The 16,087-nt window shown below is 38.6% G+C and overlaps 1 protein-coding gene across 2 annotated transcripts in view; it reads right to left on the bottom strand.

Moving 5' to 3' along the window:
• Positions 1–742: 742 nt before the first annotated feature.
• septin12 (septin 12) overlaps positions 743–16,087 on the bottom strand; it is a 70,486-nt gene continuing 55,141 nt past the window's right edge. For both annotated transcript variants that reach the window (XM_079629378.1, XM_079629379.1), the window contains exons 4-11: positions 13,471–13,599; positions 8,111–8,192; positions 7,248–7,385; positions 5,397–5,514; positions 4,342–4,437; positions 4,091–4,187; positions 3,716–3,767; positions 743–2,012 (exon numbers count right to left, since the gene is read on the bottom strand). In XM_079629378.1, coding sequence (XP_079485504.1) covers positions 1,853–2,012; positions 3,716–3,767; positions 4,091–4,187; positions 4,342–4,437; positions 5,397–5,514; positions 7,248–7,385; positions 8,111–8,192; positions 13,471–13,599 — 872 coding nt within the window. In that variant the 3' untranslated portion in view covers positions 743–1,852. The remainder of the gene's footprint in view (positions 2,013–3,715; positions 3,768–4,090; positions 4,188–4,341; positions 4,438–5,396; positions 5,515–7,247; positions 7,386–8,110; positions 8,193–13,470; positions 13,600–16,087) is intronic.

Here is a 16,087-nt window from a genome sequence, read left to right as displayed (position 1 = left end):
ATGTGGTGTTTTTAATATGCTTTAAGACTATGTGCAAAGTCATAAGTCAACACAATTGCAGAGTATTTTCTCTTTAAATCTGCAGTGAACCAAAGATTGTCTCAAAAACGCAGTTTGAAATCATGGTGTTTCTGACATCACAAACTAACCTGTAACCAATCAGGTCACCGAGGGAATTTCTGGTGTGAGTGAGTGGAGGCGGGGTTCATTTGCATTTTCATAGAACCGCATATAAATGAAGCAAGGGTTAAAGTTACATTCAAGCTATTTTAAGGCATGAAGATTTTTTTCAAGGAAAAAAAAAAACGTTTAAATACAGAATGTCATTTTGGTGATCAAAGATGAGTTTTAAGTTATACAATTATTGACTACAGGGGGACTTGAACTTTCTTTTTTAACTTCCTTAAGCAGCACAACCATTTTCAACTGATGATAAGGAAACGAATAAATGTTTTTTAAGTACTAAATCATTATATTAGAAAGATTTATAAAATATCGTGTGACACTTAAAACTAGTGTAATGAGTAATGATACCGAATATTCAGCTTTACCATTACATAATAAAGTATATTTTTAATAATATTTCACCATGTTACAGTTTTTGACTGTATTTTGCCTTGCTGAGCATAACTTCTTTCAAAAACATAAAAAAATCATCCTGAACCCACAATTTATTGTGGGGTAGTGTATAATATTATGGCAATCTCCAATGAAACCAATAGCATTGTCCAGTGGCTCCACATAAATTTTGAATGCTGGTGACATTTTTTTAATCATAAAACAATGGTGTTTACATGAATAGTAATATTAGTAATAAGGGAATCATGATGCCGCTAATACATGTCGCATAAAAAAACGTGTTGCTGTGACAGAAAATAAGAACACATTATAGTTATGTACAGTAGCTTTGATAAGCAAAAGGGCAAGATGGACTCCTGGTGTCCAGTGGAGGGAAGTAAACTGCACAATGTGTACCTTTTAACAGCAAGTTAACTAGTTAGAGAAAGAAAAACATATAACCGTAAACTTGACCTGTTACTGTACGACAAACATCAGTATGAATCCACTTTCTATTGTTTCTCTACCCATCTCTGCATTATAAATGATCAATAGTATTACATTTCATACCGCCCGGACCTTTGAGGTCAAAGGTTATATTTGTAATATTTCCCATTATATCAACACATCGGCTATCATCACAGCAGTCATGTATGGATAGCAGTATCGGTTAAGAAAATACCTTCAGCTTCGAAGCAGCTATGGTAAAAAAAATATTTGTCTAAACTTTTTAATCTCTTCTTTTACAAAAGTACAGGTAAAGATCATATTTTTGCTGTAAAAAAAAAATCTAAAATAATTACTTATGAAAATAAAAGAGCAAAAGGAGCATGTCACATTGCTGGTTCAGTGTTAATGTATAGGTGCAGTAACACAGATAGGGATTATGGGATTTTCTCATCTAGTGATGTGTCAGGCGTGCAGACACACGCACACGCGCACACACACACACACACACACACACACACACACACACACACACACACACACACACACACACACACACAAAGAGTTTGAAAGATATCAAAAGAGAAAAATTACTTAGAGGGAAACGTTCTCTTAGCCAAAATCTGGTTCAATTCTACCCATAATTCATCAGTTATTGTTTCTCATCCCAGATCCCTACCCACAATATAAATTCATTTCAAAAAATAGACTCATATGAAGTTTACATGCCTAAGCGGAAATGTCTTTAGTCAAACGTGTCGATTTTCCAACAGTGGCAAACTAGAAGTGAAATGTTCATCTCTCCCATTCTGACGGGGGGTGAAGGCGGGCGCACACTTCATCGCTTTCAAAGGTGACTCTCTGCATCACTCTTCTCCAGGGTACCATTCTCCAGGGTCAAAGGTGAAAGCGTCTGTCCAATGGCATTGCTCTCGTTAAGTCTTTTCACTCTATACGTCTCATAGTGGATGTTGTGAGTGACGTCCTTCAAATCTTGCAAGTGGGACCTTGAAAGTAGAGAGCAATAGAGCATAATATCAATTTTGATCCCACAATAACATACCCTAAGGGAAATATGCACAGTGTAAAATAAAAGTCATTCTCCTATGTTGAATTGAACGGTTTACTGACTACATTAGCTTTTTCTGATCCCTTTGTGTGATTCAGTTGGTGTTCCTGCTCTAATTTGATCTCCGCTTCAGCGGGAGGTCGATCAAAAAGTGTGAAAGGCCATTCAAAAATGTGGAGCGTTATAACGGACATCCTTTGTATCCTGTTTCAGCAGGGAATCACTCTCACACCATCTGTCAATGGGCCGCCATCCAAGAGTTGTGGTGAGAGGGCTTTGTGACCTGGCCTCACCTGATCTGACTCTGTAATAAACCTGTCCTTTACTGAGCTCACAGGAGAGGGATGTACTCACGACCTTCTCAGCTACTACTCATATATTAACTGAACCAACACAACCAACTGAAATGGTTGTATGCTTTCTAAAGTTACAAGTTAGCACACCTCCAAGTTGTTAGTTATATGAAGATATTGTGTTTTCAGTGCTGAGTTGCAAGGATGAAGAGCAAAAAAAAAAAAAAGAAAAGTGGTAATTTGACCAGAAGTTAATTTGAACTGCTGCTGCATGAAAGTCTGACATCTGTTGACCAATCTGTTGTTGAAATGCTAATGGAATTTCTGTCATAACTTGCAACCAACCATATAAGGGATCAAATAAAAATCAAAAAGAATCAAGTAAGATTATACAGGACACACACACGCGCACACACACACACTCGCACACACACACTCGCACACACACACTCGCACACACACACACACACACACACACACACACACACACACACACACACACACACACACACTCGCACACACACACACACACACACACACACACACACTTTTCATTTACATGACTGATTTTTATACTGTATAAAACTGCATTTTCTATCCCCTTACACTAACCCTACACCTCAACCGACCCATCATAGAAAATGTTCAGCAGTTTTACATTTTCAAAAAACATAATTTAGTATAATTTAGAAGCTGTTTTAAAAGCTGGCATTTTGTCCCCATAATGTAAGATATATCTGAACCACCGCCACACACACAACACACGTTTCTAGATTGCAATGAAAATGAAGACAAAACAAAAAACCCAAACAAAACAACAAAGACAGAAAAGAATATAGTCTTTTTTAATAAAGGATGGATTTTTGTATGATCCCATGTACAATTGGTTCCAAATTATGATATGATATCATTATATGATTATATACATTTTATTTGCTAGATGAGATATAGATGAGATAATGTCTAGTTGCAAAACAAATAACAAAACAATACAAAACAACATTACTTGAGCCAGAAATGTACATATTGGACCATAGCACCAGTGTTTACACTCTTCAGGAAGTTAGCCTATGAATACCTACAGTTGTTCACCTATAGTTGACCATTAAACAGAAATGTAATCCTAGTATGGGAAATCATTGATGTAGCCGTTTGGATCATATTTTAAAAACTAAATTCTACATTAAAGTTTAGGAAGAGCATATTCTACATAATCTAATCCCATCAACCAGAATGCAAGGGTATAAATGGCTACTCCCACTTTACCTAAAAAGCAAGTCTGTCTGTCATATGCTAATATCATTCTATTACGATATTTCAATACATGCAATTAAAAAAAATGACTTACCTAATAAGAAGATCTCTCAAGTGTGCAAACTCGCAATGCGCAACATTTTCAACTGAAACAAACAAAATACAAAGGCATCTTCATGAATTCATCCAGGCATTTTGCATCACTGTACTTTCTATACATACCACTTGATGGCAGTGTTGAATAACCTAAATCCCAGACAATCTTGCCTTGCAAAGCCTGTCAGCCTTCATTGTACAATTAGATGTGACAATTGTTACAGTTACCCTGCTGAAAAGACCAAGTAGGTCAACCAACAATCTTTCTGTTAAGAAAAGCTAGTTAAGAAGCCTGGCACCAGCATCCAAAACACAACATATTACTGGTGACCAGCAGTTCACGGAAGACATGATTATTTCTTTAGACTCTCACCTTCAATGATCCCCCACTTTGTTTTTCTTCCCAAAACTTTGTTCCCGTTCACCTGGTGTTCCTTATCTGTTCCCACCACAGCAAAAGGGATGTTTTCCTGAAAGAAACATTCGCAATTTCATCAAACAATTTCAACAAGCACAAAGTATAAAACCACTTAAAGCAATTAAAGGGATAGTTTACCCAAAAACAATTTAAATCAAGTTATTTTAATTGGTTGCAATGAAGTCTCAAGAGTATTGTCGTCATACCCTAATCTTATCGTTGAGTATCCGGTCTTCAGTGTCCTCATCATACTCGTTCTGTGGATACACTCTGATCCCATTGGCCTGGAGGTCTTGTCTTATCTGCAGAGAGAGGCTTCCAGTTAGATGGATTACACTGATTTTGACCACCTACTGCACACACACATACAAAAAAACCGCACAATCGCCCTGGGGGTGAAATACGACAGCAGCTCCTCTCCCTCGAGCTCTTCCCGCTGTATTTTACTAGTCTCAATCTAGATCCTCATGCATTCTTGTACTCGGAGGCCACAGTAAAGTTCACTAGGAAATTCTCCCCCCCTCCCCACAGACAGAATTTCGGGCCCGAGGTGCAAAGCATTAGAGTTTAATGCCTTTGCTGCCATGTGTTCGTGTGGGGGAGGATTTTGGAGTGCGGCTGTTGAACATGGATATGATATCTGCGATTGATATCTTGAGCACAGTGTGACGTCCGCCCCCGCATGGCGCTCTGCTCAGGCTATTGAGCAGTGAGAGACAGCTCTGGATAATGGGCTGAAATGACAGAGTACATCATTAGGAGTGTTGTTTGGTGTATATTGATAGGAGACACACTGCGTGCGGGGGCCGTTCTGGCCCTGCGGTCCGTGCCGTCGGATCTGTCCAAAAGCGTTCCGTGGGGAGAACTGATGGCAAGTGGCCCGGGCTGAAGTAGCTGCTATACATCAGTCAGAGGAGAGACCGTCTCCCGACGGAGACGTCGCAGACACCGCTCGTAACCTTAGCTTGGCCTATTCATTTTTCCAAGCCAGAGCCAAGGGACCTTTGGAGATTCGAATGCAGAGTACGGTTCTCTCTCAATCCATTCTGCCCAGGTTTTTCAATCCATCTCACTTTTTTATCCACACAGCTGAACTGTGAATTCTAACAATTCCAGCATTTACAGCAGCAGGTCATCCATATTCATGACCTCAATTATGCGAAGAACTGAATATTTACGTGTGGGCGGGAAATATAGAGGATGCTCCGATTGCGCCTGCCTATGATAAAATGTGCGCAGGTGTAGATGACGGACAGCTCACCCTCTGTTTGAACTCTAGCCTCTCCTCCAGAGTAAGCGTGTCTGCTTTGGCGATCACAGGAACGATGCTCACTATCTTCCCCAGTCTCCTCATGAACTCCACATCTATAGGGCGTAACCTGTAGAAGGGCAGGATAGATCATTAATGAAGCCCATGTTTCACTGCTGACACATTTGACCTCATTAACACCCAGTATTGCCATTGATTTTGACTCATCCTTTAACCCCTTATCAAGCACCCCCCTTTTTTTAACAGACATGAAAATGCACATTCCGAACTTAAATGGTTGTAATTCAAGAATGCTTTGGAATATAGATGTAAGATTGGTCTTGTTTTTAAGAAGACACTTGGCAGATTTTTGCAGAAGTGAAATAAATTAAGACGGTTAAACAGAAAAAAAGTTATTGAGTTTATGAAAATGTACAACGTAAAAAATTTAATTATTCATATGTTATATCAAATATATATTTTCAAAACCTGGTGGACTCTAAAACTGCAAAAAAATCAAAGGCAAAAATCTGAACAAAGTTGTGTTTCAAATTTTAGGTTGATACCTCAAAAAATAAGCTTTCAGTGAGATTGTTTGGGCGCAGTACCAAACTTTTTCACTAGTTGACATTGCTGCCCATATAAGGGCGCCTCCATTTCCATATGTTGTTTGAGTCTGAACCATTATTTTGACAATTTTCATACAATTTATGAAGTAGACATCCTATTCAGAAGTAGTATTGGAAGTTTGGCAGATTTTGAAATGAATTCAACCTCTAATAAACATAAAAAGAACACGTATGTGCATTATAGCTCGCTGCCACATCACAAATGGTGAATCTATTATTTTTTTCTTTATGTTTAAAACATTTTCAGACCTTTTTTAAAAAAAAGAATTGAATGGATGCTATCTTTTGAACTCTTGACATGAAAACAAACTGAGGTTTCTACCATTCTTTCATGATTTTTCATGTTCATCATCATCACTATTTCAAAATAAAGGTCTGAACACGCATTAGGAGTATGAAAATATTCTTGTTGCAAATTGAGATTGTAAACTAGAAATTGTAAGCTTTCAAATGATATATAGTTTGTCAGGATTAGTTTAGGTTTAGTATAGGATATTACTGTTTTAAATATGTAATGGCTGTGGCCAATATAAGGGGGTACACACCATACTATTGATAAAAGTGTCTGCAAAATTAAATGGAAATTAATCAATCTAAAATATAATTACACGAAGTAACATAAAATAATATTACATAAACCTTCATTCAAAAGCTTGGAGTCAGCCAGTTTTTTATTTAAAATAAATAAATAAAACGTTTATTCAGCAAGGATGTGTTATATTGATAAATCTGTCAATAAAGACATTTATAAAATTACAAAAAAATTGTTTCTAATAAATGCTGTTCTTTTGAACTCTCTATTCATCAAAGAATCCTGAGAAAAAATTATCATGGTTTCCACAAAACGATATTAAGCAGCACAACTATTTTCAATGTTGATAATAATAAGAAATGTTTCTTGAGTAGCAAATCATCATATTAAAATGATATCTGAAGGATCACTGAAGACTGGAGCAATGATGCTGAATATAAAGCTTTGCCATCACAGGAATCAAATCAAATGAATGCATCCTTGTGAGCAGAGACGTGAGAAGATGTATATAACCCTCGTGTTTTGCAGCTAAAAGAAGGATTTTTCATGAAATCTCACTGGATTAGTGGGTTCAAATCTGAGACTTTCTTAAGAGATTCTTAAATGAAGCCTTGTCATATTAAAGTGACAGAAGCACAACAGCGTTTTAACATGTCTGGCCAGGTGTGAACCACATCCTACGTGCAAGAAGTCAACACGCACCAGTGTCCAGTGGCTGGCAGGAAGTACACGCAGCAGTGAACCCGGGTGTCAGGGATTCTTCTCTTCCTGTTGACATTCAGCTCCTCCTTCAGGTATTTTTCATACTGTTCATTGATGTACTTTACAATGGGCTCCCAGCTGAGAAAAAAAGACACAGGGAAGGGTTAACATCACAATTAACAACACATGCTTATACTTAAAATATTACTTAAAAGACTCTTAAAATAAATATTCTAAAAAACACTGTAAGGCATGATGTTAGTGTCAAATTAATAATTACTTTAACAGTAAAACCCCAAATACCCTTTAATTACTAAGAGAATTTATCTCGCTCTCTTAGATATTGAGGGGTTCAAAAGCCTGAGACATCTAGTGAAAAAGCTTCTATTAGGCATTTTCATTGAACATTATATTATTAGCATAACAATTTAAATGAAAAGTTGAAACATGATTTTTTGAATGTCTTTGTATTTGGTCTGTGTAAAACTTGATGATCATGTTCTCCGACATGATTTCATAATAATCCAAAGAACACCGTGTGCTTCAATGGAAGCAAGAACATCTGACCTTCTGTAAAAAGGTCACAAATGTCAGCCACAAATATACTTTTAAAATGTCTTTTTATTAGTGACCTAGAAATAGTACAGAATCGGGAAGAGTTGGTTTAGTGTTTTAACATTTTTATTTTTAAAATTATTCATAATTTCGAAAACTTATATAAACTCTGAATAAACTCCGCTTATTTCCAAGTTTAAATTAGATTTTGAATCCCATATTTTTAATTGTGGCCTCAGACTTTTGGACTCTCCTGTATTTGTATATAGTATGAATTGTATATGGTAAGGTTTAAATGTTGCTCTCACCAGTTCTCATTGTTGATTTGGTCTCCAAATCCAGGAGTGTCAATTACTGTAAGCTTCATCTTCACCCCTTTCTCCTCGATGACTGGAAAATAACAAGACAAAGGAGTTAGAGAAGAAAAGAATGAAAGGATAACGTGCTGTTGACAAGGATTTACCAATCTTTTTTCCAGCAACATACATTTTTTAGTGACTAATCAGTTAAAATTGCATATTGAAGACCCTGAGCTTTTCATTTAATCTCCATCTCTGATACAATACTGCAGGAATGCTTACAACAGGAAGTCAGCCTCCAAAAAGTGTCTAATACGCTGTCTGTGTAAGCAGGGACCCCTACTGTATCCCTGGCATTGGTTGATTGGCATTTGTTGTTAACTCATCATGTTAATCTTTCTGGATGAGGCAATCAAGGAAAATATGACGAGATTGTAACAAGGAAAAATTAAACTGTCAGTCAACACTCCAGATTCAAAATGCTATAACTCTATCTGATGATGATCAATTTTTCGTACGCAGTGGGGCATTAGCAAAAGAGAGTGCCAGTTTTTGGATCGGTGCGGCCAATGATTGAAAACCCCTCATGATCAGCTAATGGAAACACATATGCTCATCTTGGCGTGACTCAGCAAAAAAGCAGGGCTTAGTTCCTCCCATATTCACCCACATGGTGGGAGCAGAGCTGAATGGTGGCATTGAGCGGTCCGCCACTTCATTTTCTGCACTGTGCAGTCTTTGAGAAAAGGGGGGATTGTGTAACACTCATCTCCCCTGGCGGTCAGTCTGCAGGCCAGCTTTTTTTTCACAGGCTGTGAGGGCCACTGGGCCGCTTTGTAGTGTGTGGAGGTGTCAGGCACCCTGAGACTTTGGTACTCTTTGTTTTCCACAGGCCTGCTCTTTGGAAAGACAAAACTGCTGTGGAAGCAAGGGACAGCAAGACATCTGCTAGACAAAATGTCTCAAAATCGGAGACTGCAAAGGCAATTTATTAGTTTAGCAGTGACACAAGCAGTAGTTTTGTCATTTTGATAGAGAATACCAGAGAAGGTCTATCGTTTCAGCCTTTTCAAAGTATTTTCAGAAGTTATAAGGTCATATTTACACTGATAAATACTCGAATGATCTGTAATGAAGAAGAAAAATGTTGCTTGGAGACAAGAAAAAACCCTATCAGAATCTAGACAGAAGGTTCTACACTTTTTTCTTGTCTAAAGAAATATTGCTCTGACGTTGCTTTTTCACAGCTCAGAAGACTTAATGTAGTTATCAATTATGTTTCAACTCAATGTTTTGATAAGAAGAAAATTATAATAATAATAAATATTTCGTGAGCAGCAAATCATCAAATTAGAATGATTTCTGAAGGATCATGTGACACTGAAGACTAGAGTAATGATGCTGAAAAATCAGCTTTACCAATAAATTAGGCCTATAATTTAAAATATGCCACAATATTACTGTTTTTATTGCATTTTTTTTTTCAAATATGTAGCCTCGGTAAGCATAGAGAGACTTTTTTCAAAAATATTAAAAAATCTTACCGACCCCAAACATTTGAACGCCTGTGTATTCAATTCAATTCACATTTTTTGTATAGCGCCTTTCACAATACATATAGTTTCACAATACATATAGTTTAAAAGCAGCTTAACAGGAAAAAAAACGTATCTACATTTATCTACATCTTATTGTCTACATTATAGTTTATATAGTTTAATGTGAAAGAGTTTAATGTTAAGAATGTTCCCCAAACGTAATCGTATATATTAGATAATAATAAATTCTCGCATGAGAGCTAATGCAATCGAAATCGTAAAATACAGTAAATATTTACATCATGTGTCAAGCGCTGCAGCCTCGCCTTTCTGAAGGCTAACATAAAAAAACCCAAAGAGGAACAGGACACTCTCATTCACTGTAATGTTTACGTTGTGCTACAGTGAGAAGTCAGTGAGGGGTGTCTCCTGAACCATGGGGATATCTCAGGAAGTCACAAGCTGAACCGACTTATCGTCAATCTTCTTTTGTTAAGAAACAGCACACCCAGCGTCTCCCGTTCTTTTATTCTCATCCACCCACTCTCTCATTCTACAAGTCAAACATTTATAAACTATTGGGCCATAAGTTTCGAGAGGTCTGTGAGAAATGAGGTTTGGCTATGGTAGGACAGAGATACAACAGATGCTGCTACTGCAACTGGATAGAAACCTCCTTCCACTTGCAATGACACTGCTACGCTGAAAAAACACTTGTTCTTGACCTTACACAGAATACTTCCAAAAGCTCCTAAGACTTTCCACAAAGAAATATAACAGGCTGAGACAGCAACTGCAAAGATTTTGATGCACAGAATTACAGGAAATTACAGTTTCAGATCTAAAAACAGATTTCAACATTTGACCTTTGGCTAACTGAAGTGAAAACTGTGAAGAAGCTAAGCTACTGCGAGAGTGTGATACTGAATAACATTTACATATCTAAAACCTGTCAAGGGGAAGTCAGAAACGGAAGAGAGATCAACAAGCAGATCTAGGTCTAAAGCTTTACCTGAAAACAAAATCAGATGACTAATTTCAAAACTAGGCAGCAAGGCAGCAAACTAAAGGAAGAAGGACAGAGGTTTAGCGAAGCTGCTACGAAACCAGCACATGGCTGTATAGCAACACTTAACTACATGGCTACACCCTGGCATGGCACTAACTCTCTGTAGGGTTTTGTAATTGGATTTGTCTGTGCACATATCCAGACTGGGGGTAAAGTTCAGCGGTCTTCATACATTTCTGCTGTCACGTAGGAACCATGGCAATTAACATAGTAGGCTACGCTAATGACCCAGCCCAGCAAAGGCCTTTACACAGCAATTGACTGACACTTAAAACTACAAGAGGAGGCATGCTTCTCTGGCGTCTCGCAACATCCTGTGACAGAATCATTAGATTATGTTCTCTATATCTGATATGCTAAATTGTGGGTCATTCAATTAGAGGGCAGATTTGCAGTTAAACCACATAACATTAGTAACTCCACAAACTTTTGACCCAGATGAAAATGGCAGGGGTAATTAGATTGGGCAATAGCATATACATTTTATTAGTTAGTCTCATTCTTGCAGTGCAACAGGCCGTTGCAAATTCATCCAAAGAGAGTACATTTACTTTACTTGTCCTACCAGGCTGTTTTTGAATACAAGACACAGGGGAACACTATCAAATTTTGTGTTTGTTAGACCCCTGTCATCCGGTCTACAGTGAGAAATGAAGATGGATAGCTGGGTGCGACTACACTAACTACCCCCCCCCCCTCTCACACACACACACACACACACACACACAATACTTTCATTTAAAGGACTAGTGAAGTTGGCTACGCCATCTGCCTTTCACAACTCTTTCCAACGATGCATGGTGGCGCCGCCAGAAGAAAAATTGAGATTCATTGCTTTCTCATTGCATATGCGGGATGTTTGAAGGTATGTGCGTTTCTGCGTGATCTACAGCTCAGCTCCCTCTGCTCAGTACAAAAAGGAGTAGCAGGACCTTTGTATAGCTACTAACATGAGTTTTTTTATTTATCTTATCGCTAATATTGCATGTTTGATTGTGCATTTTAATTTCCCCTAATTTAACATTTAGATTACCTCTGGCACCATCTAAAGCCAAAAGTAGACTTTTTTTTTTGCGTACTGTGCACGTGATGTAAATTTAGAAATCAGCAAAGTATGCTGGAGATAAATGGCATCTAATTATGACAATTTTATAAAAAACAAGGACAATAAATCTTTAGATAATCTTAAAATAAAAATCAATTTTCATACTGTACTTTCTAATTTTGTGATGCCTAAAATCCCTATTTAAATTTAAAATGTAAAGCGATTAATTTAAAAAGTAAGTGCTTTTTTTAATGTTGACCAAAAAGTATTGAATTTTAAAATGTATCGGTTATTGGCCATGTGGTAACATTTATCTGCTTATTGATACCAGATAGTGCCAAAATGCATTGTTTATTGACAATTTATTTATATATTTGAGACGTTTTGCTTTCAGGAAGAAATCAACCATAGTTTACCTCAAAAGCGAAGGAAAAATCCCTCAGTAAAAATCCAAATAAGCTTTGCTTCATTGCCAAAACAAGCCTAAATGAAACTTAACTACACATCTACACAAAAACACACTTGCCTGTTTGGAGACAAGAACCCAAGCCTCTATTGATTGTAAATCTGGAGGTAGTATGCGAGACAGAGATGGTACATTGCTCAATCAACCAATTCATTAACTCAGCTGAGCTTGCTTCACTGAAGTCAGACGCCGTGTATAAGTGGTGGCTTCCATTAGAGCAGGAGTCATCTCCTAACCCATGCGATAAAATATGGCCCTCTGTGTGCTCTTCCTCTATCATTCTCTGTGAAAGAGAGCTCATGATGACAACTGTGGCCCGATCTCAACAGTTGAAGTGTGATTGATCTCTCCTAATCCGTCCCCCTTGCAAGCTTTTTAATTTCTCTTTCCTTTCAGAGCACATGCTCCGATCTCTCTGGCTCTTCTCCAAGTCAAACCCTACAAAACACTGAGCTCTGCCTCCAGCTCATCCTGTCTAAATGTCACTCTTCTCCCATCCTTTCAGAAATCACTCCGGCCAACACACTCTGTCATGCCGGGTTCAGACTACTCAATATTTTTCTCTGTTACGATAGTCACTGTGTCAGATGATGCGATTTTGACTCCTAAATTCTTGTTGTGTAGTGGCCAAGAAACATGTCAGACTACATGTTTGCTTGTCGACCAATCATCACATGCTGTCTTTAACAACGTGTGGGATGTCATCAAGATGGCGGAACTAGGGACTTCCGGAAATAAGAGCGTAAACAAACTATCGAAGCGGAATGTTATTTAGCTTAATGCTAATTTCCGTACGCCCACTATCATTTTTTTGCTATTTTTTTCCAAACTGCACCAATACCATCGTCTCTCTCTCTCTCTCGTTTGACCAAATTTGAAAGCTGTGTACGGAAGAGCTTCTGTGCTCCTATCGGTCAACTTCACAGATGGGAGAGTCTATGTTATTTGAATGCAACTGATGTTCTAGTTACGACTCCCAAACTCCCAATACTTCCTAGGAGGGACATAAAATAAAAAAACACCTATTGACAAAATGTCCTGTTGCGGCTGTTTAGGACAAAAGCACAATTTTGAAAGTCCATCAATGTTCAAAGATGTTTATTGGGTCCAAATGGCGTAGTTACGATATTAGCAGGAGGGGCTGACAGGGCTATGTGAACCAGCTAATCCTTGACCCCGTGGGTGTGACAGGTGTGTGACTGGGTATCTGTAAAGAAAGAAGTGTGTTGTGAGTGTGTTGTCAATACTCACTGTGGCTGACTGATTGCAGTTGGACAGTTTTCGAGATCTTCTCCTCATAATTAGGAGTGCAGGACTTCCTGCTGACCTTGGACTTGAAGAGTGTGTTTACGAGCGTCGACTTCCCCAGACCGCTCTGACCTGTCAATGAGAAAAAGAATAGATTTAATGACTTTTGTTTGTAAACTGCAGTAAAGTACAATTAACTGCATATGTAGCAGACCCTGAGCACATTTATTTGCAGGACGACCTTTGCTTAGCATTAGCAGGGGGGATAAAACTTTATTACTGCACACAGATAAGATGGCACACATAAAATTGAGGTCATAAAATATCACATGACCAGGCAGCACAGGCCTCTAGGGTTTACATAAGCCCTTGATACTGCAAATCATCAGTGATGTAATAAGACCAGGTCAAGCCACGGCAAAGTGCTTTAGTGTCTTATCTGGTGGGTGTCCAAACACACTGACAACACCACGCCGTTGGGAGCTTTGGGAAGCTTTTCCACTTAATGACTCTTTCACACTAGTCCTCACGGAGATCAGATCAGAGGGAGGAAGCTATTACCAGAGAGTGAGCCTTATCAGGGCCATCTCAATTCACTCAAATAAGGGTAAATCTATGGGGCCACCTTCATTGCCTCAAAGGACATGTGCTGTGTTAATGTGAGCTGCTTTGTATTGAGTGCTGATGATGAGCAGTGTGTGTGTTCTGTCTCGCTCAGAGGGCCCCTCAGGCCCACCAGTCAGCTTCCCTTTCGCAGGGCAGGGGTGGAGAATGTGCTAAACGCTCTCGCCGCTCCGTTTGCACCTGTTGAGAGGCCTGGCCGCCTCGGGAAGCTGTCAATGGATGAAACGATTTGACAGAGATAGACGACAGAGCCGGGAAGATCTGGCCCCTCCATCATTGCCCACCTCAACAGAGGTTTTGATGGATTTACGCCATGGCCTCTTACCATGGGAGGCAGTTGACATCAAATTTATGAGGAACTGACAACCCACGTTGTGTGTCCTCCTGGGCCTCTTTGATTTAACAGTTCAGTCAGTGGCTGAGCAAAGAAGGGCTTCCTGAAGCTTTCAGTGTAGTCACACATACTGTACCTGCTCAATAGGGATGGGAGATTCAGAAGTTTTAAATAGCTTAAATTTTGTTCTTTAACGATATCATTAACAATTATTTTTGTATTTTGGACAGTGTAGAATTTTATTTATTTATTTCCGTTAAGTTTGCGGTGAAAAATAAATAAGGAAAATCTCTTCATATTAACATGATACATTGCACCATATTTTTACCGACTTTTCTGTGTATACATTGTCATATGAACAACCAGTGAGTAACTACGCTGATTGATACGAGACAGAACCAATTCATATGAGTCATATGAATCAATCATTCATGATTCAGACTTCACCTGTGGTGCTATACGTTTTTATTCAGAAAAAATAACTGGAAATTTTGCCAAGTAATGGTAAATGTGAATGTACCTTTAGAGTGTGTGGTGGTACATCCACATCTGCCAATTAATGCACAATCAAGGACTGTAACTGTTAATCAAACCAAACAGCATTTGGTTCAGGTGTTTGCAAAAAATGGAATCGGTACAAGTACTGATGATCTTATAAAGGACCCTGTGCCGAGACAATGTGAAAATAATAAAGGCTAGACCTAGTCAGGTGCTTGTCTGAGTCATGCATTGACACATTCACCCAGAAATGCTGAGTTGTAAGAACTTGTCATTTACCCACAACCACAAGAAACTTCCACAAATGCAAGTAGTAATTTTACCAGTGTCATATGTGTTTAACTCCGATTGATTTCTCAAAAGCATTTCAAATGGTGAAGAACACATCTCCCCTGAGACACTTTGAAAAGCAGTTTACAAGGCTTTTTCTTTGAACACAATATCTACAAAGCCCCATCGACTTGAGGGCGACAACAAAGCTGAATGTATTGACTGCATCGAAAATGTCAGAATATGCTAAACTATTTGGGAGCAGACTGCTACTTGACTTATGGGAAACTGGGAGACTCGCAGTAGTTTAAGCCCAGAGGCTACTAAAAGGTCCTGACCTATACAACCGAGGACAAACTACACAGACCAACAGACTCCAACTGCTACCATATGTGTGTGCGACTCTCGGATAAGAGCACCCCAGGGCAGGAAAATGTGGACAGATGAGCGTAGCGGACCAAACTCATCCTGTAGAGTTTCCTCCGTCCCTGCAATTTCATCCTGTTGTGTATATCTTGCTTTCGCACAATTCCTCCTCTTCCTGTATTTTGTCAAGTTTACATTCGCTGTCATGTCATGTTAGCTAATACATGCTAGTGTTACCAAACACACCCTTGTCAGAACCCCTGCCCTTGCAATTTACAATGTATTGCCAAGGCAACAGCAAAATATACAAACCGAAATCTACAACCATTAAATGGATTCAAATACAAACAATCCCTGTTTAAAATAAAAGTCTTTTGCACTAAATAAAAGGTCAATTATTTGTCAATAGTTGTACATTGTGTCGAGAGTGAGTCAAACAGCTCTTTCTTCTTTCCTCTTTTACTGCCACTGTTTCCACACCTGTCTCCACCAAGAAAGGGAGGGAGAGGTTCACCTTTGATGCATGTC

This window comes from Phoxinus phoxinus (assembly GCF_949152265.1).
Source record: "Phoxinus phoxinus genome assembly, chromosome: 1".
Classification (NCBI taxonomy): domain Eukaryota; kingdom Metazoa; phylum Chordata; class Actinopteri; order Cypriniformes; family Leuciscidae; genus Phoxinus; species Phoxinus phoxinus.
This window is presented reverse-complemented; position numbering and strand designations above follow the sequence as displayed.